The sequence below is a fragment of the Drosophila melanogaster genome, chromosome 3L, assembly GCF_000001215.4.
Source record: "Drosophila melanogaster chromosome 3L".
Lineage (NCBI taxonomy): Eukaryota > Metazoa > Arthropoda > Insecta > Diptera > Drosophilidae > Drosophila > Drosophila melanogaster.
The window spans coordinates 8,773,484-8,796,120 of record NT_037436.4 but is presented as its reverse complement, the minus strand read 5'-3'; the positions used below and the strand labels follow the sequence as shown (position 1 = coordinate 8,796,120).

Sequence of the window (22,637 nt, the reverse complement as noted above, 5' to 3'; positions counted from 1 at the left end):
CAAGGTCGGCTTTAAGGTGTTTTTTTATATCTGTGGTATTTATGTTTGGGGTGAGGATAAGTGGCATACTGCTTGCTGATTTTGCAGCTTGATCGGCTAATTCATTTCCTTTTATTCCTGAATGGCCAGGAATCCACATTATTTTAATTTTAGGTGCGTGTTGCGTTATTAGCGATCGTATTCTGCTTGGGTAAAAGCTGTTATTATTTGTGTTTTGAATTGAATCTACTGCTGATAGGGAGTCGGAGCAGATAATAAATTTGCCTCTTCGGTTTTTAGTAAGTTCTATTGCTTCTAGGATGGCGATTGTTTCGGAGGTGAGGACGGATGAATATGGGGGCAGTATGCCCCCGTTGTAATGGCGAATGATATTGTGTAATTAATTTTTGAACCGTCAGTGAATATGAAATTGTGTGTTTTGAGGTTATTCTTTGTGTGTTCGTATAATTTTCTGTATTGGTCTGGAGATGTTTGTTCTTTCTTATGGATTCTAAGTGACGTGTCTATTAGATTGGGGAGGGTCCATGGTGGTTTGTTTTTATGGAGTTTTATTGGTTTGTAGGGTAGATTAAGTTCTAGGCTAAGTTTGATTGTTCGGTCTATTGTTGATGTTTTTTTCTTATTAGCTTTTTTAGGCTTTAAGAACTTATGTATTGGTGTGTTTTTGGAGAGGATTAGGTTTTGGGATAGTTTGGCTATTTGAAGGTCTCGTTTCATTTCTAAGGGGGGAGTATTCGATTCGTAAAGTAAGTTATTTATTGGGGTAGAGCGATATGCGCCGAGAGCTAGACGGATAGCGGAGTTAAACGGTGTTTTTATTTTGTTTAAAATGCTTTTGGGAGCATGGCCGTACAGAAACAAACCATACTCTAGTTTGGCTATAATTGTTGCTTTTGCGACATTAAGTAGTGTATGCGTGTTGCAGTTAAATTTAAGACTAGATAGGCATTTTATTATATTTAGCTTGTTGTGTAGTTTGGGTAGAAGTAGGTTTATGTGTGTGTTCCATTTGTATTTGTTGTTTAAGGTTATTCCTAGAATTTTTAAGGACGTAACGCTAGGAATTTGGAAGTTGTTGCAGCTTATCTTGCATGTGCAGTGACGTTTTCTGCATATGTGGAGGTGTTGACATTTGGATAGGGAAAGCGATGCCCCTGAGTAGGAGCACCAATTTTCTATATCGTCGAATAGATTGTCTAAGTTGAAATTTGTATTTGTGTTTTTGTTGAAATTTATTATAAGGAAGAAGTCGTCGGCATATGCGTTGAATTTAATTTCTTTATGTAGGGATATGATGTTGGATAATTTGTTGAATGCTATGAGGAAAAGTATTACGGATATGGGTGAACCTTGGGGGATTCCGTTGAATAGGGGTAACGGGCTTGATGTATGCGGACCGACGCGGACAGTTATTTTTCTGTTGCTCATGAAGTTTTTAATGTATTTTATTATTTTGGGACCCGTTTTCCATTCCTGCAATTGCTGGATTATGGAGTGCACACCTACTCGATCGAAGGCTCTTGAAAAATCAAGAGTGACGAGGGAGGTGTGCATTTTTGACTTCGTTATGAGATAGTCTACATAGAGTAGACAGTCCGAAGTCGATTTGCCTTTTTTGAACCCGAATTGTTTGTCGTTAATTAGGTTGTTGTATGTCACTAGCCACCAGAGTCTTTTCGCAATTATTTTATCAAGTATCTTTGCTATACAGCAGTTGAGGGAGATGGGTCGGTATGAGGAAGTTTTCGTTTTGTCGGTGTTTGGCTTAAGGATTGGGATGATTAGGCTTGTTTTGTAGGCTTGAGGTATGTGGCTATTGAATATTTCATTAAATAGTTTCGTTATTCGGTTTTTTGTTGTGTGGGAGCTATTTTTGATCATTTGATACGAGATTCTATTTAGTCCTGGAGCACATCCTTTTAATGTTTGTAGTGCTGAGCTAAGTTCTAGATACGTTATGTTCTCTTCTATGGTTTGGGCTATTGGAGAGGGGGTGTAGAGATGTATGTTATTTCTATATTTATTGTTCCGGAACTCCTCTGAAAAGTTCCAGTCGCCGGAGAGGTCAGAGAAATGTTGTGCGAATATGTTAGCAATTTCGTTGCTAGCCAATGTAGTCTCGTTATTTACTGGGTTTGTGATGGCATGAATTTGTTTTGCTGGGTTAAGTCCGCAGAAGCGTCTTATATTGGCCCATATTTTGGATGAGGGAGTAGTGGGATGGATGGTTGAGGTGAAAGAGCTGGAAGCTTCTTTTTTCCTCTTTTTTAGTTCGTATCTAAATATTGCGTTTTTGCGTCTATAGTCTAGAATGTTGTCAACAGTAATTGTGCGGTTTAATTTTTTCCAGGCAAGTTGTTTTTCTTTACGTAATTGGTCGAGGTGTTTATTCCACCATGGAACCCTGTATGGATGTGTGTTAGGTGAGGTTTGTGGGATGGAGAGGTTTGCGCTATAAAGGATGATTCTATTGATTAGAGCGGCTTCTTTGTTTACGTTGTGGGAGGTGGGGTATTTCTTGTTGGTTTGGTGGGTAAGAGCGTTGAACTGTTCCCAGTTGGCTTCTTTGAGTTTAAAAAAGGGTCTGTAGAATTTTTGTGGATTGGTTGTTGGGAATAGTGTTGTGATAATAGGGAAATGGTCGCTACCGTGAAGATCGTTTAGTATTTTCCACTTGGCGTGGGGGGCTAGGATTGGAGAGCAGAGTGTGAGGTCTATGTGTGTGTATGTATTGTGTGTTGAAAAGTGTGTGGGAGATTTGTCGTTTAACAGGATAAGGTGCATGTTGTCAATGAATCTATGAGTTATTTTTCCTCGTTTATTTGTTGTTGGGGAGCCCCAGGATGGGTGCCATCCATTAAAATCTCCCGTAATTAGAGAGGGTGTTTGTTGTATGTTAAATGTGTTATGGAGTGTCTGGTTAGTTATGTTTTTGGTCGGAGAAATGTATGTGGAAAATATGTTTAATTTAAGTTTAGATTCTATATTTATGGCTATTGCTTCTATATCGATTGTTATGTTGAGGACAGTGTGTTGTATTGACTTATGCACTAGTAGTGCTACGCCCCCAAATCTGTTGGTGGCAATATTTGTTAATAGTTTGTAGTTTATTGGGGTTGGAATGTTATTAGTGTATTGTATATGGGTTTCTTGGAGGGAAATTATGTGGGGGGAGTATTTTTTGATTAGAATAAGGAGATGGCTGTAGTTGTTTAGATATCCTTTTAGATTCCATTGGATTATAGTTAGGGACATTTGTGAGAAAATTAAAGCTTATAACTTACTTAAAGGTAGTGTTAACGGTTAGGGTTTTGTGTAGAGTTCTATATGGATTCGCTGTCGCTGTTGTTAGTGTGCTTGTTTTTGTGGGCTTTGGCCTTTAGTTTTGATGCTTTAAGGTTTATGGATAGGTTATTGGATTTATCTTTAGGGAAGATTTTTATTTTTAGGTCTTCTGTGAGTTGTGATGAGTATGCCGTAGATGGTTTTCTGGTAGGTGTGTAGTCGGTATCCATGTCTTCTAGTTTGTCGTAGCTGTGGTGGTGGTGGTGTTGGTGTGGTTGGTTGGATAGTAAGGTTGTTTTGGCTGGTTCAGTTGTTGGTGTCTTAGCTGAAGTGTTTTGTGCTGCTGATTTGGGTGTGTGGTGCGGATTTTGTTGTTGTGATTGGGTTGTGTTTGTGTGAATATTAGGTGATGGAGTGTTTGTTGTCCTCTGGGTTGTGCCGTTTGTAAGTGTTTTGGCGTAGGTGTTTTTCGTTTGGAAGCCGTGACGTTCGAAATATATGTGTTGGGCCGTTTTATGGTCAACTTTTTGTGTGGTTTTAATTGCTGTTAATTCCTGGTTTTTTATGAACGTAGGGCATTTGCGGTCAATTGGGCTGTGTTGATGGTCAAGTTCTGGGTTATTTCGGCAATTTAAGCAGTTTTTTTCGTTTGTGCATTTTTCTCCGTCGTTTGTGTGTTTTGTTTCAGAGCAATTGATGCAAGTTTCTACACTTTTGCATATGGGTGTTGGATGACCGAAGCGGAGGCATTTTTTGCATCGAAGTGGGAGTGGGATATAGTCTCGTACTCGGACTGTTTCGTACCCGATTCGTACTATCTCGGGGAGCTTATGCGATTCAAAGGTTATAATTATGAGTCCAGTTTCAACTAATGTGATGTTGTTGGTGTCGGAGTTAGAGTTGGGGTTTTGCCGTTTCATTATTTTTTTAACTTCAGATACTTTTTGTGGTTTTAGTTCTTGTAGAATTGTGTCTTCGTCGATGTGTCTAAGGTCGTTACAGTAAATAACTCCCTTAGAGAAGTTTAATGTTTTATGTTCACTTGCTGTTACATCCTCATCTGCAATTTTTGTTAGTTTTAGGAGTTTTCTGGCTTGTAATTCATTTTTGGTTTTTATTAGCAGGTTGCCGTCTCTTGTACGTTTGCATCCCTCAACTTCTCCTCCACAGGCAAAGTCCACCGATTTTTTTATGATGAATGGTGAAGTTCTTTCGAAAGAGTTGTTGTCATTTCTTTTAATAATTATAAATTTAGGTTCGCCTAATTGGGATTGGTATGTTTTTGAAGTGATTTTGTAAATGTTTGGTGGGTCTGTCATGATTGTTGGTTAAGGGCTTGAGCCCGGATTAGCGGTATTGTTGTTTTTGTTGTTAAGTTTTTTATTTTCTCTTTGTGGTTGATATTTGTTTATCAAGATTTTGCTGATAAGAGTTTTGGGCTTACGCGAAGCGAGGCTTTAGACTGAGAGGCACGACTTATCTCTTCGGAGGTTGAAGTGGTACTGAGAATGGGTTAATTAATTAAGTGAACTCACTTCAACTCGTCATCGGCCACGTCATCTTTGGTCTTGAACTTGGCCATATCGATGATCAGTTTGCCGCGGGTCTTGTTCCGTTCCCGGTGGTTGGCCTTCTTCTCCAGCTGCTGCTGAACCCGCTCTCTAGTGGTGCGGTATTCCAGGGCGAACTCGGAGAGTGTCCGGCAGAATTCGTTGGGACGCGATTCCGCGACACTGTGCTGCGGCATTCCCAGCCACAAAAGGAACTTCCGGTAGCGATTCATCACCCGTCGATGGACAATTTGCAGGATGATGATGCGCTCCGCACAATCGGCCAAGAAATCCACCAGCTTCTGCTTTAACGGTGGCGGGCAGTCGTGTTTGGCAATAAGTTTCAGACGATCCCAGCATGCCTTGCACTCCGCCTCCAACTGATTGAGATTGTGTGCCAAGTCCGTGAAATCCGCCTTGGAGGCTCGCGTAATGGGTCCGATCTCGGAGTACAGATCACTAGTATCACTGCTCGACTCCATGACCATGTGGCAGAGGTGGTGCAGCAGCGAGTGCTTGTGCACCGTGTCCTTCACTTCCGGAACCTTTGCCAGATACTCGATCTGGAATCCCTTGACGGGAGCTCCATTCAAAAAGATGCCCACAGACAGCAGAGTAGAGAGGATGCTGCGGAAGGTGCGATTCTGACGCAGGATCTCAATGCCTTGCTTGAGGTCCATCAGCGGTTCCGCAATCTCTTTCTGTAGTTTAAAAAAGATGATGGCCATGTAAGAATTAACTTTTGTATGTTTTCTAATCTTTAGCGTTATAACTTACCTCACTGTTGTCAAAGTCCAGACGGAAAGCCCACAATTTCAGGCGAGCTTCCAGCTCCGAAATGGAGGCCAGGGTCAAAAGGAACTGCTCGGCGCTGCCCAGGGGCAACTCTGGGTTGGATAACTGGGCCTCCTGGATCTTGCCACGCTCCTCATCAGTGGGCAGCATATTGAGTAGCTTGTCGATTCCCTCCCGTGTGACCACAGTGGCATCCATTTTGAGGATGGCCGTCTTAATGGCCCTCGGAGGAGGCAGCTTAGTGATCGCAATATTGATGGCATTGGAGCGCTTGTGATCAAGCACGATGATCTCTTTGCTCTTGTTCAGCTCTTGTTGTTTCTGCAAGGTCAGCGGGAAAGGGTTAATACCTTTCGATCAGGCTGCGATCGGTCAGAGATAAGAACACAGTGGTGCAAAGAGAAAACGAGAGTGTAGGGTGCAAAGTGCGGAATTGGATTGGAGTTTCTGTGCTGTTCTGTACTGTTAGCAACTAAATCATTTCTTCAAGTGTACGTGGGTGTGATAGAGTGTATATGAAAATAGTTATATTAACCAACACCAAAACACAAAACATAATGGGCAATAGATCGTGAGTTATGGTGCGACATATGTTTGTAGAGAGATAGAGAGACAAAAAGACAAACAAATTTAATAACGTTTTGATTGGCACTCACCTCCTAGAGACATTGGAAAACATTTGAATATTTGAGAATTATTTGCATTTTGGTTTGAGTTTAGCACAACATTTATGTAGATTTATCCGCAAACAGACCGTTCGACATTTAGGTATTAAGAATTATATAATATATCCATAAATAGAAGGGGAAAGAAGAATACAAAAATCATTCGCATTTTGTTAACGCATCACACACTTAAAGAAGAGCCTATGACTAATTTAATCACAATTTATCGTAGATCCATTGAATTTCGAGAACCTTTGACCAATTGGGTGTTATATGAGGAAAAGTGTTATTGGTTAGAGCATACGAACCTTGGTCATCAAGTCTTTGGCCCGGGACTCAAAGAGATGTTCGAGCTTCTGTGTGTCCACGTTGGCATCGGGCAGCTCATCCCATATGGTCTTGCCCACCACCTGCGGTATCATGTCCTCGCGCACTTCCTTCCAGAAGAGCTTGACCTTAGGGTGTATCAAATGCAATATGTAAATTCTCATTCTTTATATTAAACAATGATGAGACTAACCGTTTTCTTGTTCTTTTTGATGGTGTTATTACCATTGACCAGTTCACCATTTATAGAACCATTTAACGAATTGACACTATTGGTTAGACTACCGCCATATCCGTACATGGGTGGTGGTGCCAAGCTTGGAGGCATCATTGGCGGTGGGGCAATGGCTCCACCCAGCGGGGGAGGCGGCGGGGGTATACCGGCACCCAAACTTCGAGGGGCCAGCACATCCTTCTCGTCATCATCCCTCAGATCCGTAAAGTCCAGATCGCAAAGATTTAGGGGCCTTGTCATATTCCTAACCAGTTCCTCCCAGTGAAGTTCATTTTCCGACTTCTTGGGCTCAGACTTCTTTACATCCTGATCGACACTAGAAGATCTGTAAAGGAAAAAGTTTATGCCACTACAATTATAGCTTTTATCGTGTAAATGGTGGCCATAAATGATTAGTCTGACCTTATCTTTGATAGACTAACGCCTAGCACCACTTTGTATGTACATAAATATGATAAGTAATCAAAAATCAGTCAACGAGGGTGGCGGCAAACTACTTTCTAGGGATTCGAGAAAGCCGATGACGATGTCAGGCTGGGCAAAAACCTGAACTCTTATGAAACTGGTACATAAATCTAATCTAATAAATTTGCACAATGGACTCACACATTATCGGCTTGCAGTGGCAACCATTATCGATTTCTATATACAGATAAGCGTTGTTAACTAGAACTTCCCGATTTTCGGGAGGTATAAAGACGGCGCACTGAGAGGGACAAGTCACATTTGTCAAGCATAACTCAAGCAATATGGCCGATGTAAGTTGATGATTGTAAAGATCGGAACACAGAACTCTCTAACTCCCATTTGCCATTATTTACAGTTCAACGCTATCCTCGAGAAGACCAAGGCCTTCAGCAAGAAGCCCCCAACGGAGGTGTACCTGGAGTTCTATGGCCTGTACAAGCAGTTCCAGGAGGGCGACATTAACATCGAGAAGCCCGCTGATGCCGAGGGTGCCGCTAAGTACGATGCCTGGCTGAGCCGCAAGGGACTGTCCGTCGATGACGCCAAGGCCGCCTACGTCGCCCTGTACGAGAAGTACAACCCCATCTACGGATAAGCTACAGTTTATGGCCCACTCTGATACCAACCAATAAATCTTGACCATCTGTGAACTAAGTGATTGTCTATTTGGAAGGAGCTTCTTTCAATTCTGTTTTATTGGTTCACAGATTATGAACCCAAGGTCGTAAAACACCTTATATCAGATAACCGGAAAGCATGACACCGCTTATCATTAATAGCTTAGACGGATTTCTTATCTTCAACTGGTGGCGCCATATATTCTCGTAAATCTTTGCTTGTAAAACATCTATCATTTTCTGTAATCTCAAGGGGTTAGCAGAGTGAACATTTATTGATAGTTAGTGGCATTCAATTGATTTTGATATGGAAGAGCTATAAAAAAGTTTCCTAACCTAACTTAAAAGCTTGATTCCCAGAAAGATGGTAAACGACTAACGCCACTGGGTAACTTCGAGAGTATAGCCTAAGCCTATAGGTTTAGTGGGTTTTATCAAAAGACTTCTACTTTTCTTACCTGGATATCTCTCCCTTGCTCTTGCTCTTGGCCAGACCCTCTTTGGCTTTCGAAATCAGACCGGACATATCGCCGACGAGGGCGCGATTCGCCGAATCCTGAGTGGGACTCATTGGCAGGTTGCTCAACTTCTGGGTGAGATCCTTGACCGTGTGGTCCCGCTTCAGCTGGAGGAGCAGCTGCTGATCCTCGCTTTCCATATCTGTGATACATAACAAACGTAACGTTAAGCCCATTCATCAAATCTTAACTCTCAAAAGTATGCAGCGGCAGATGCGCAATGCAATGTGAATGTATTGGCGGCGCTCGCGAGTATGCAACACACAGGTGAGAGACAGGTGAATGGAATGGAGTTAAGGTTTAGGTTGAGACCCACCTGAAGGATCCACAGGATGCGGCAGCAGCTCTGGGTTAGTACTGGTTAGGGTTCGAGCTTGCGGGCTGTTGTAGATGGGGGCGTGCCACCAACCAGGTGGTGGTGGTGGCGGCGGTGGCGGTGGAGGAGGCGGTGGTGGTGCCGCAGCGGGTTTCTTTACCGGACTCAGTGGCTCCGGTTCCGGCGGGACATCACACTTAACCGGGGTGGAACTGAGGGGAGCGGGCGTGAAATCAAACCCAGAGGCATTTAGCGTTTTTTTGGGACTCAAAAGGACTTCCGGCGTTGGCTGAATGGGCTGATGGATCTGATGTTTCGGCGACTGACTGTAATAGTTGTTCAGCCGGTTCGCTTCGTTCTCGTACTTCTTATAGGCACTATCGGTTTGCTGGATATTCTTCATAATACCATTGATCACAGTTGAATTGCGTTCCCGGAATAGGTTCTTCTTGGTCAGGAACTCGCTCTGATTGTTATTGCTCGCCTTATCGAAGCTGTTGTTAATAATGGAGATGCTGTGGCTTCCAGTGAGCAGTTGCTTGCTAGGACTCATCACCAAGAGGCTGTTGTTCGGCGTGTCATTGCAGCTAAGGTTGCTGACATTGTTGTTACTAATGTTGGTGATTCCGCTGATGTTGTTGCACGGTGGCACCTCATGTTGCAAGGACTGAGGCGGACTATCGCCGGTTTGAATGGTAGCGGGTATGGCGGTTACAATCTGGCCTATTTTTGGCATGGTATGGTGTTTTTTGTTTGGTTGTGGTTAGCATGATCAGCGGGTGAACAGCGGGACAATAATACACACAGTGATTAGCGTTTCGGTGGGAGAGAGAATCACAAGTTAGTTAGTCGCTCAAGTCAAAAGCAGCTTGTGTAAACAAATTAGGATCTTAGATCAAGAACTTACCCAGTCCCTCCCGCTGCTCGAGAGCAGCAAAGATTCCATTGGCCGCCGCCTCCTGTTGCTCCTTCAGAAAGCTCTTATGCCGCTCCGCCCGCTCACGTCTTCTTCGAAGTCCTGGTGTCACGCCTGCACCATCACGAGCTGGAAGGGATTAAATGAGGTTAGTTATGCTAAGCACTGGAAAGCCATTGTGCCATTTAGTCTCATACGTTTCTTCTCATTAAAGAGACCGCCACTAAATTCCGTTGAGTTGGTGGAGCCAGAACTATCCTCATCCACCGTAGCTTGTGTAGGTGTCATCCGGAGGACAGTGGTGGGCAGGACCTTTGTGAGTGATGCGGGACTATTATCTGTGCTATGGCGACGCGACTTGCGTCTTTCAGTGGTATTTGCTCCCGGACGATAGCGTTGTGTTTTTCGCATTGAGTTCTGCGGCAAACGCTGTCCATCCGACTCACCATCCTCAAATCTAAATAATAAAATTGTTATATATTGTATATTATTAGAATTAAGTTTTTTACTCACTTGAGAACCGCCTCATACAGTTGCAACTGATCGAGCAGATCCAAATCAGTGCCCGGCTTGGACATATAACGCTGGATCACAGTCTCCATGCCCTGCTGCTCTAGAAGATCGCTTTCGTCGTAGAAGCTGTCCTGATCATTCAGACCCGCCAGAGTTTTGTTAATCAGCGAAGTGGCATAGATCACCAGTTCGGCATCAGCATTGTCATAGTCCTTAAGCAGTCTGAAAATGAGAGAAATATTTGATTCACTTTTGCTCATCTCTAACCAGAGTTTATGTGTGAATCATCCCAAAAGTAGGCTCTGGGCTGACTTACCTCATTATATTTGACCAGGGCAGTGTGCCCTGGGAAGCATCCACTGCGTGAATGGCACTGACCAGCACATAGCAGTTGGACTCGGCGTACTCCACGAAGACCAGCAACAACTTGAGGGCGGTCTTCACCACGGATCGGTAATTGGAGGCAATCAGCGAGTAGAGCCACTGCATCGTCGGCTCATGCTTCATCACGCCGTTCATTCCGTCCACATAGAGCATGACCTGCCGCCGCGTCCAATGACATAATTAGCCAATGTTCCCATCGAGGGATTGCCAAGTATGATAGACTCACCTGACCGAGGGCTCGCAGAATGTAATTCTGATAGTTTTGATCCGCACAATTGCCCACGCGCACCAGGCAATTGAGGCCGCCGAGGGCCACGAAGGCGTGCACCAGATCCTTATCCTCCTGGAACACCTGCTTCAGCGAGAAGAGAGCACGCCGCAGGTCACTGCCCTGTGCGGAGAGCAGTTTCTCTGCAAGAATAAAGCCAGTTGGTTACACGGGGCGTATGGGCAATAAGCAATTGATTCACTTACCAATTATGGCTTGTACGCGCACATTTAACTGCGTTCGCACCACCAGAGAGTTTTTGCGGCTGTGGATTGCAAATAGATTTATTATTTAAGTTTGAATTCTGAGTTTAATGAATAAGTCTTCATAAATTATGGTGTCTATTCTATGCATTCCAGAAACTTCATTTTCCTTTCCTGGTCTTAAACTTTTATAAAATGCAAGTTAATAAACGCCACACTATGAACCACATTTCACCATGTGAAGTGCCAAAACACAAAGATTAGGGCGCACAATGGGGAGCTAGCACCTCGAGCGCCGACTCCTGCCCATGGAATCGAAGCCCGGTTCATTGACCAGTTAAGAACATTGATTACCCGCTGGTGCCCACGACGCCTCACCCCGGTTCCAACTGGTCATAATAAAAGTAATAACAAACGACGCAGATAATTGAAAATGGACTATGGGGAGGCAGTCCGACCGACCGACCGACCGACACCGGGCTCATATACTCGTACTTCTCATATAGAATGCCATATAGACAAAGGTGAGTATCTGAGTGTCTGAGCCGCTGGTGTGTCCAAGTGTCCAAGACACACCTGTGTGTTTGTTGGTAACGCGTCTCTCCCTTTCTGCAGATTGACGGGCACCTTCTGCGGAATTTTGATGCGAATTGAAGCGCATGATTTGCATGCGAGCTCGCGCTGCCATGACTAATGCGATAAGCATGATTAGTGGCCATCGGACTGAGCCAAGTTCCCATTCTGGCCATTCTGGCCATGGCTAGAAGGAAAGCACTCCACTGCCTGTGGCGCCACACCACTCGTAAATAGAGTGGGGACGAGTTTGCGCCGCAAAGTGGCGGCAATTTGCGCAGACGCGGCGACATTTACGTTATAATTTCAAAGACTGCAGATACGGCTTAGATGTCTACTCCGCCCCACTGATGACTGATGATGATCATGGATGCGGATGCGGTGCAGAAGTGAAAGTCAGAAATAGACCAGAAAACCATCCATTCCCGAGTCGCAGTCGAGGGTTAAGCAACTTCAGAACATTGACTGGGAGCCTGGTACGAATATGACCATCTATGTTGCCAACATCTTTTTTAAGGCTAATGCTCTTGCTTTGACACTTGTGCCCCGCCGCGTACATCATTTTTCTTTGTGCCCCAAGTTTTGTGAGTTTTGTGGAGCTACTCTAGCGCCTGCCTATGCCATGACATCACGTTCCCCAGACTGGCCGCGAAAAATGAAGAAAAGCCAAGAAGTGAATAAGGGAAACCCAGAATCGACTGAAAGATACCTCAGAAAGGTTAAAAATATAAAAAATAACGCATTTTCTTTGATTAAAGAAAAAAAAAGATAATTGTCTAAAGGATTTGAAGTTTGTCAGTCTTTAAAATAATCTACCCAAACTTCATTTAGATCCTAATAACATCATTCGTTTGAGGGTTATTTAGATGTACTTGTGCATAAATAACATGCATGCCAGTTATGAGAAAAGAGCACAAAAAATGTAAATATAACCACTGCAGAGCTGCGACAACGACAACTCAAAAGTGACGTGGCGAGCGCTTTTTTGTATTTTTTATTCATTTTGTTTGTCTCTGGGCTTCTTTTTCTGCGGCTGTGCGCGGATTAAATGCAAATTAACTGCAGAGTGCGGCAAGGCAACAAGTTGCACGTAGCAATGTCGTGGCATGCAAATGTCTTCAAACAATCCACTGAGTGCCGGTCAGAGCGACAGAGTGGCAGGCAACTAAGCAGGTAACCAGCCAGCCAGGTAGGCAGATAGCCAACTCGGTTTCCTGTGCCACAGATAGCGACAGTTTTTTATGGCCCGGCCAAATAACTTTATTAGCGAGAGCGGAGATGGCGATTCCGATCGCGATGGCGATCACTATGTCGGTCCAGGCGGTCCCATATGGCGTATGTGTAATATGTTGCATTTTGGTGAAAGGCTGACAGTGCCACCCACGATCCGTTGCCCCAATAACCCAGAGGGGTTCGACTGGATCGAAGTTACCCAGAGTTGTTCGATTAAAGTTGGCCACTAGAGATCACAAGGAGCTCTAAATCCAACATGATTACATTTAATATTATTTGAATTTTCTTCAATATTAAATATATATTAGAGTACATTATTTTTGCCCTCGCTTAATATTTTTAGCAGCATCCCATCGTTCCCGAAAATAGCAAAAATGAGTTCAAGGTAAAATGCAGCAGCGACTGCACCAACTAAAGTTGCAAAAGTGAAATCCCCTGACAAATGTTTGCGAGTGGGTGAAGTGCACCAGGTGTGCCCCTCATGTGGGCTGACAATTCTTTTCTGTCCAAGCTCATTAGCCGTCGCTTTGAGCCAAATGTTGGTGTGAGCGGGAGGGGACATACCACCCAATATCGTTAGCTTAGCACCACACTCACCTGACGTTGACTCCCTCGATTTCCTCGGCCTGTTCGGCCAGCGATGACTCCAGATCCAAGTAGGCTCCGTAGTCGCCATCCTTGTACACCTGAATGGCTGCATCGTCGATCTGCAAGGGGAATGGCAAAAAAAAGGAGAAGCTTAGTTTCGCCGGCAATTATAATTAAAGTCTGGCTAAAAGTAAATGGCAACTCCGATCTCGCCACTACCGCACTACGCAGTAAAAGTTGTTTATGGTCTCGGCTCAAGCCAAAGAGAAAGAAGCTGATGGAGATGGCGATGTGGTTTGAGTTTGACTTTGGGCCTGAGCTGTGGTTGGAGAGGTTGATGCGCTGCTGCAGCGTAGAACGTTTTGAGACACGCAGAGAAATCATACTGCATCTCTTATTATTATTGAAAACAATTACTAGACACTTCTTCAAGCTGTTCAGGGAATATATAATAACAGTTTTGTGTTATAAGCAGAACACACAGTTTGAATTAAAGCGGAAAGTAATATCTAAACTTTAAGCTTAGCAATCACTTTCAACGTTTTAAGTGTTAACCTTAGATAGGTATGTCTATTTCTCTCAGTGTACATTGAAAGTCCACAGACGATTTCGTTTAGGCGCACATTGAGGACGCCAGTTGATTGGTGGCCAAGACCAAGATGACGCGTCGTCGCCGGCTGGTCACCTACTTTTCTCTGCTTTCGGTTTCCAGACATCAGACATCGGACTTTGGATTTCAGTTTTCCGTTTTCCAGCCGCTGATTGATCAAGCTCCTGCTGCGTGCGCACAAATGCGCTGATTGACGGCAGTCGCAGATGTTGTTTTATTGGCGCATTGAAAGTAATTATTTCTGCATTTACAGAACAATTACCGGACAACATGGAATTATCTGTGTCGACGTCACTTGCTTAATGTGTGAAAAAATAAACAAAACAACGGAAAAATAAAGAAGAAAAATACTGTCCGTCATCCGGGTGCAAGATTACACATACGCCCCTTTGAACACGCCCTGGTCTAAGCCAAAAAAAAAGTAAACTTGGTTTAGGGTTCGTTCATTTTCTTTTGTTTGGCTTCTTGTCAGGGTCAGGACACACCCCCAACAGAAAACGCTTCGCATGTCCTGAGCGATTTCTTGGAACAAAGAACATTTGCTAAATTAAAGTATTAACCGCATATTGGTCAATGACTTTTCCTAGAACTATTAAATAACTTTCCTATAAACACCGCAACTTCATCACTTTTGTGATTAATTCATCATTGAGTAAACACGAGCCATGACAACAAAACCAATTCAAGATTTCCTAGGTAAATGACTCGCCGCCTCTCCACTTAATATACGAAATATTTCTTAAAGTGCCAGGCTGTCTAGCGAGTCACGATTTCTTATCAAAAAGAGAGCTCTCGACTTTCCGAGCGAATTTTGCCTTCGGTCAAACTTCCGCATGTTGATTCAGCATTTAGACAGGGAAAAACTTTCTAGACCAAGTTGGGCCGTCATTGTTTGCCCAAGCTGGAAATTCACATTCAAATTATGTGTCAAATGCGTGCTTAGTCGGTATTTATAAACGCCACTTTACATAAGCCAGCGGGCAATTTAAATCAAAGCAAACATTGGCCAAAAACTAAACCCATTCCGGCTCGCTTTTATGATTTATTTATATTTCGCCTCGTCTTTTACACCCATATTCATTCATTCGTTCATTCACAACTCTATGCAAATTTTCTATCGGTGGCTTTTTTGATTATTTTCTTTGACTGAAGCATGACAAGATTTTTAATCAAAGTGATTTTTGGCAAACACACAAATGTGGCTATTGACACAGTTAAGGCGGCGAGCATAAAAATCGACGAGGAGAAAATGTAAAAGAGGTAAACAAAATCCAGCAGAAATCGCATATGGTTAGGAAAAGATATAAATATTTTGAAACTATTGGCACGCGGTTAAATGTTGTTGAAAAACGTTATTGATGGCTATGACAAATTTCAAATTAATTTTCATTATTTTATCAAACATTCTACAACCATACGGGGAGTTGAATTCAAGTGGAATTTTAATTGGAACTGTCGGTATACACATGAGAAAAGTATATATATAATGATGGCAATTTATAATCAGTAATGACTGATATATTTTTGATTATCTGTGTATGCCAAAGGTTATCAAAATAACTATTTAAAACCCGATAGTCGAGTAATATTAGGGGTCGCTAACAATCTAAAAATAATACCACAAAGATCCATAAATGCCTGACCTTGTTTTTGTGTGTGCTGATTCAGGTGACTAACACTCTTGCTTTCACATCAATCAAAGTTGATTGACCCTCATCTGACCGCAAAATCTGATGGACGGCTCTGCTAATTGAACATAAAAACTTCAAAGAGAAGTGGACGTCTTGTGCGAATTATTTTTGCAAATAGCCAGAGATGCGTAAGTGTCAACGTGGCTCAAATATTTGGCCGACGTGAGTAAACTATGCAATGGATAATGGAAAATTTCCTGGCTCATTCAAGCGGATAAGCTGACCTAACTAATTTGATTGACTTTGAATTTAAATATTGTCCGGTCGTGTGAATGACACATGTAAATGACGCAATGCCCTCAATACAACGATTAATATAATTAATTAAATTAGTTTTTTTTTTACTTGGTGAACCGCAAAAACATTTCAAATTGATTGCTTGGTGGCTTTTCACTTCAGTCAGCCTTTTTAATACTTTTATCGGCCTTTGTTTGGCTTCACTTGATTGGTAGAACTCCCGATATGCCTATCTAATTCCACGAGAATAGAATATATGTACTTTTTTGTAGTGCGGTGACCAAAGCAAAAGTAAAGCTTAAAAAGAATTGGCAAAAAGAATAACATTCAAATTGAAATCAAAACAAAGTGAAATAAGCTTATTTTTATTAAGATGGTCGAGCGGTTTATACCCTAAGCTGCAGTAATATATATTTCTAATAATTGGTTATTAAATATTGTATCAAAATGTTGATAAGTTTAAACACCTTACTTAATATACAGAATCATGGTTAGGTTTACAATTTATTTTGGATGAACAATTAAAATACCCTGACCAGCAATAGCTTTTATTGGCCATTCAATGATTATTTATATTTTTAACATTGTTGGCTCTCAATCTGTTTGGCTCGCTGGCCTGATGTCTGATGTCATCGAAAACAGCGTCGACGGCACTGGAGATTAGTGATCGGTGCGGCGAAAATTTATGAATCTATTGTAATGCGCTAAATTTAACAACTTGCTGGGGAGCAGCGAGCGAGCAAAGTTCTGTTCGCTGACTAATTGGACAAATGGCATTTACAGCTGCCACTGGTCCTCCTCCGGTTTTCCAGATCAGCAACTGCCTGCCACATAAATCTGGTACCGACGACAACATCCTGGTATGGGGAGCAGCAGCTAGAAGAACTTCCTTTTGCGATTTGCTCATTAGAATTTATTGCCGCCGCTTGTCAAGATTTACGTATCCTTGCGGCTCCGCCGATTTCCAGCTACCCGACTCCCAACTTTCAGCATCCAACTTCCAACTTCCAACTGGATGACAGATGACAGGCAGGGAATGGGGCTATTCGAAGCTCCTTAGTGGCTTTTTTGCAAATTAGTCAAAGTCAGGCCCAAACAATGGCAGGCTTAGATAATTGCTGGCTAGCTAGCTGACTAGCCCGGCTTTCACAATGCAGTTCTTCGCTCCGACTTCCTATTAGTTGCCACAGATTGTGCGATAGCAATAAGTTAGCCCAGCCTTGAGGCAACTCCTCTTCCCCCAGTGGATCGTGTGGAGCCACATCCAAACCAAACCAAACCAAACCAAGCCGAGCCAAGCCAAGCCCTCGTCGAAATCCAGAGCCTCCGGTTGCGAGGTGCATCTGCCATTGTCTTTTGGATGGAATCTCCTGGAGAAACGGGTTCATTGCCATGCAATGCATCATTTGTTCAAATCGCTTGCCACACAATAAAATATTGCAAATGGTGCCATGGAAAAGAAAATGCTAAACCCTTTGCTTGTAGTTTCCTGGAAACTTTTCCCTTCATTATTGACCAATTACCACTTTTGCAGATTCTCAAAAAAACTTTACGTCTATATGTTTTAGTTGTGGCTTTTCCAATTCAACGCTCACTCAGCTGGCCGCAAATAAAACTTATTCCGTTTCAATTGACTTATTTCCTTCCCTTCACCAAACCCATTCGACCAATGTTCAGTTTTTTGTGGGATTGTGGCCAAAGTTTAATCTTTTAGCTTTCATGCGAAATTTTCTCAAATAAATCAATTGTGGATTCTGTTTACTTTTTCTGTGTTTTCAGCTCCAGGGCAATAATGGCTCATTCTGGTCCGTGTTGAACGAGTTATGATTCTTTCATTCGTTCATTTTATAGAAAATGTGGAAGCGATGTAGAACGATAAATGCGTCTAAACACGCTATGCAAATATTTAAGTTTAGCCGCAAAAACCGCCCGAAAATATGCGAAATTAAAATTTAACTTTTTGCCTTCATTTGGCTTGCCAGAATAAAATAGATATTATAAATAAACGCTTAGAGCAAATTTTATCATCAACTAAAAATTTCGTCATTTTTTTTCATATTAAAATTAAATTCACAGTCGATTTGGAGTGTTGAATTATTTTCGCAAAATTCACATCTAAAAACCATATGATTATATTGAGCATTTTAATCGAATGCGTAGTAGTATATACTTTTCTGGCTAACTGTTTAACTAATCAGCAGTTGTATCACTAGTTTGGCGATTGGCAAAAAACTTGTCGTCATGGCACAAAAATACATTTTAATATAGCAAAACCTTCAAAAACTATAATGAATAAGAAGAATACTTAATTGCGAATCTTGATCGCGATAATGCGATCCACCTATTTATGTATAATGTATATAAATGTATCTCGTAAATGCGCAGTAAAAGAGTTAATGCCTTTTCATATTTGTATGCGTGTTGCTTGGCTAATTTTGCGCAACAAAAGATTTTTTTTTCGGTTGAAAGATTTAGCCAGTGATAAGCTGGCAAGAGATAAGCCAAGCCAGTTAAGACCGAAAAAGAAAGAGGGAAAATACAATTGTTTTCTGTTCTGAACAGACTAAGTAGAAACGGAGTGAAAAAAAATATATTGTTTATAGGGAATCTTTTGATGACACATGATGACTTTGAATATTATAATAAAATACTAAATAGCAAGTTTTAAATGTAATCATTGGTGTTTAAAAAGAATAAGCTTTATAATAAAACATACTAAGTAAGCCAAACTTTGCTCTTGGTCGAATAAAGAGGCACGATATTTAATGACTTATAGACAATTTCTGTCAGTGTAAAAACGGAATATCTTACGCTTTGTGGTGCATTCAGCAGCCGCAGGATTGTGCCCAGCTGATTGGCCAGCGGCATGGTGGTGGCGAAGGCGTAGGTGGGCGCCCGCACCGGGATCGGGAAGGCGGTGCACGCCGAGAGCGGATCGCTGTCCACCAGATACTGGACACGGAATGTGATCAGTTCGTCCGGCTCCATTTTCACAATCATTTTCGACGCGGCTTTCAATCACTTTTGCACATTTGTCTTACTTAATTCGAGGTCTATTTACTTTTCGCGATTTTCTCTCTCTCACTCGCTCTATGATTTATTTACATTTTCACTCGAACACTTGAACGAACACTGAAATGGATTTTTGCCATGAGATTTGTTTGCTTTAAGACCGCTTGCAATTTGCCTTAATTTCGATTTTGATGGCTCTTTGGACCAACCAAATGCCAAGCCCCACATTGCGCTAGCGCAGGCGAATCGAAAATAATAAAAATTGTTGCATAATTGTACACACGCATGTTGCGCAATTTTATGCTAAATATTGCAAATTGTTGGCACGCCACGCCCACTCCGACCCTCCTTCCTCTTGCCCATTTCCATGGCGATAGCTTATAGCGAGATATAGCATAATTGCTATGCCGAACCGGATCGCTCGCTTTTCTCTTCATTTGTGTAAATATTTGTCTTTGGATTTCTGGTCGGACGACAGAAAACAAGCCTTGGCTCATAACGTCATGATGATGATGATGATGATGGCTGGTTACCTTAACTGTTGTGTAACTTTCAATTCAATGTCAGTTCAGTAAGGTAAGAAAACGACGCCCAAAATCATCAGCATGCAGGGCGCACTACCTCAAATCGAAATCAAATCAGGCCTGAAATATCAAGAAGGCGACTTCATTTTGGCCCGCTATGTCTATTTCCCCGAGGTACCGCTAAATGTCAGACGTTTATGCAAATATGCAGGAGAGTCGGAGTTGCAGAGTGGCGTTTTTTTTTTTTTCTTTGTGGTCTGTGTTTATGGCCGAGGAGGGTTTGTTAACGAGGTTCTTGAGTGTCGGTCGGTAGCCAAAGTCAGTAGTTCTCCCCCCTCGCATAAGTGCTCATAACGTGACTCTAATGTACTCCGTTCGGCCCGCCGGTGTTGCTCTTGAAGTCGGACTTGGACTTGGCTTTAAACTTGGACTTGAAGACTCGGCTCAAACACTTGTCGCACACCGACATTGAACTCGCCGGAGGTCCAAAGACGGTTGAGAAATGGGTTGAAATAAGATGAGATGGTAGCGGTTTAGAAAGTACTTTAATGAGTGCGCGGAAGAGAAAAACAATTAACGAACAATTAGTCGAATCAGTTTTCATAGTTTACTACATAGTTTTTCAAACTCATTAGATAAAGCATTCTATTTATTATTTACCTACAGTCACATAATCTTAAAACCCCTCAGACATTACTCAATTCCATTTCCATCGTTTAGCTTTCTTTTGCCTGCTGGCCAATTAATAAATTCCACTACAATCATTTTTCACTTAACAGATTCTCGGTTGCTACCATTTGGCAATAACTTAGCTCAGCAATTTGTACTATACAACATGTAATTATTTTGTATTTTAGCAACTAACTCAACACATTTTTCACAGATGCCAAGAGTGGCGGCTTTTAAAAAGCCACAAAAAGCGCGCTTAATTGCAATAATTCATTGCGAAGCAACGGCGAATGGCAATACGAAATGAATTGAGAAAAAAAAGAACAACAAAAATATAAAGCAATAAAAAGGCTAATAAAAGCGGTTAACAAAGGGAAAACAAAAGCCAAGAATATTGTGTAAACGTAAACAGCTGTTCCAAAGTCTCCCAGCTCGAGTGCTCGATTCTACGGAATGTGAAATGAAATAAGTCGAGTCATTAAGCGTTGAACCGAGGTGTTTTCAGGTGGGCTTTAGGGCCGGGCCAAGGGTTCAAAAAAGGAAGTTAACAACAAAGAGTTAAGGTTTAATTGAAAGACTGGCGACTGGATGGAAGACGGACCTTGCCAGGCTTCTTCCTTTTCGCAGCAGGCAGGTGTGCCAAAATACAGGAAAGAACCGGCAAAAAAAAATAAAGCGAACACACGATGTTACCAAACTACCAACAATCGGTAAACCGGCAACAACTTGTTCTCAACATGCGAAAGTCAAGTGGGCAGGCTGCCTTTTGGTTTCGGTTTCGGTTTCTGAAACTGAAAATGAAAATCAAGTTGGGGCCGCAAAAAGAAAAGATTTACTTTCACGCATACGAAACGTACTCCTGTCGGCCAAAAAAGGGTTTCGGCCAAGTCAGAAAGTTAAGTGACCATCAGCGTAAATCGTTTATGTTGCTTGTCTATGGCTTCCTCATTGTCGGCGACGTGCAGAAATTTAACGAAATTAAATAAATATTATGGAAAAACTAAAAGCCATTGTAAATGCTGGCTTGTTTGGCTGGCAAGCAGCGGCATATTTAGTTACAAATTACGACAATGGCGCCGGACGGCCAGGCCAATGTTGGCCACATTAAAGTGTAAATAATTTATGCAAATGCTGCAGTCAGTCGAGCAATTTGGCAGCAGCGGCACCCACAACAACAAAAGTCAGCTACAGTAACAACTGGCAGGTAATGAAACCCGCCCGCTGGCTCAAGGAAACTCTTTTTTTTATAGCTGACGCTGCTGGTCTCCTCTTTTTGGGTTTTTTTTTCTTTTTCTTGGCTCAACTCGCCTTGACTTGCTTAAATGAACTTTCACTTTTTACTGCCTTGTGGTCTTTTACTAGCTGCCTCCACTTTGCACCCCTCGTTTTGCCTCCCCCAAATGTGCAATCACCATGTTGCAATCGCTCGAGGAGCCGCCGCTTCTTCAGTTTTTATGCCATCAATTATGCAAATTTTCCTTACCACGATGGCTAATAACTTAACAATTTCCCAAAGACGCTTAATTGACAGCTACTGTGCAGTAGTCTTACCCACGGCAGTTTCCCTCCTGATCCACTAAATATGGCCAGATGATGATCACGATGATCCCATCGGAGCATTGACACTGATATAGTTCAGGTTTTATAGGAAGTTCATTGAATTGGTCGTTAAATGATCTCAGCAGGAAGTGTTATATATTCAATGAATATGAACATTTTAGAATCTCATTTACATAGCCTTAAGAAAGATTGCTAAGCAGGTCAATTAGTTCTTTCCATTTTGTATCCAGACAATAACCCTACTTATTATCTTAAATAAGTCAACTCATATCTGACCAATTGTTTAGTTAAACTTTTACATTACTACCATCTACAAAATATACCTTTGCACGTGACACTTGATCGATTTCAAGTTCACTCGAAGTCAAGCAATTTAATTTAGTGGGCATGTAACTTTAGTTGTTCAAACTTATCTCGTGGTGAAGTGCGAAGTGAACAATCCAAACCACTGTACATACGTATCAGTTAAGCATTTGCGATACTTATCGCTTACTTAATAAAGACATAAACCCAGATAGGTTCAATAGGTTTGCAGAATGCGCAAAAAACGAGGAAACCAGCTGAAAAAGCTTCCCACTTTGGCTGTGGCTATGCCTCGCTGAGCAGCAAATATTTGGCCATACAAATTCAAGAAAATACAGGAGTATATAGATATATATATATATATATATGTACGATCATGCGAGCATGGGCTTGTGGAAACAGTTCCACATTCCAAGGCGATTTGTCACGCTAGGAACTGAGTGCTGAAGAAAACGTATCCGAATGCGTTTTCCAAGACACACGAGTAAACAAATAATTTGAGCGTGGCTTCTGGGATAGGGGAATCGGTGGGGGTTCTCTACGGCAATCATCAGAAAAGTTGTTTGACCTCTTGACT

At 42.1% G+C, this 22,637-nt stretch overlaps 2 protein-coding genes across 10 annotated transcripts in view, besides 1 other annotated feature; one reads left to right on the top strand and one right to left on the bottom strand.

Annotated features, from left to right (window-relative positions):
- Nucleotides 1-4,790: part of a mobile genetic element that runs on past the window's edge.
- Nucleotides 1-22,637, bottom strand: part of Fhos (Formin homology 2 domain containing) — a 45,101-nt gene that overhangs the window by 2,599 nt on the left and 19,865 nt on the right. For 4 of the 9 annotated variants that reach the window (NM_001274670.1, NM_001169916.2, NM_001259755.1 and 1 more), the window contains 13 exons: nucleotides 13,464-13,573; nucleotides 11,064-11,122; nucleotides 10,816-11,000; nucleotides 10,522-10,745; nucleotides 10,206-10,427; nucleotides 9,890-10,149; nucleotides 9,684-9,821; nucleotides 8,777-9,499; nucleotides 8,401-8,602; nucleotides 6,816-7,182; nucleotides 6,604-6,750; nucleotides 5,613-5,951; nucleotides 4,821-5,536 (listed from right to left, as the gene is read on the bottom strand). In NM_001274670.1, the coding sequence (NP_001261599.1) occupies nucleotides 4,821-5,536; nucleotides 5,613-5,951; nucleotides 6,604-6,750; nucleotides 6,816-7,182; nucleotides 8,401-8,602; nucleotides 8,777-9,499; nucleotides 9,684-9,821; nucleotides 9,890-10,149; nucleotides 10,206-10,427; nucleotides 10,522-10,745; nucleotides 10,816-11,000; nucleotides 11,064-11,122; nucleotides 13,464-13,573 (3,692 nt within the window). Of the gene's footprint in view, nucleotides 1-4,674; nucleotides 5,537-5,612; nucleotides 5,952-6,603; nucleotides 6,751-6,815; nucleotides 7,183-8,400; nucleotides 8,603-8,776; nucleotides 9,500-9,683; nucleotides 9,822-9,889; nucleotides 10,150-10,205; nucleotides 10,428-10,521; nucleotides 10,746-10,815; nucleotides 11,001-11,063; nucleotides 11,123-13,463; nucleotides 13,574-18,803; nucleotides 19,125-22,637 lie in introns of those variants that run through there. The other 5 variants (NM_001202143.2, NM_001202142.2, NM_168293.3 and 2 more) reach the window with 3 other exon arrangements.
- Nucleotides 7,576-7,977, top strand: Acbp5 (Acyl-CoA binding protein 5). The gene is made up of 2 exons (NM_139998.4): nucleotides 7,576-7,615; nucleotides 7,681-7,977. Exons 1-2 carry the CDS (start codon nucleotides 7,607-7,609, stop codon nucleotides 7,918-7,920), a joined length of 249 nt encoding a protein of 82 aa, NP_648255.1. The 5' UTR covers nucleotides 7,576-7,606; the 3' UTR covers nucleotides 7,921-7,977.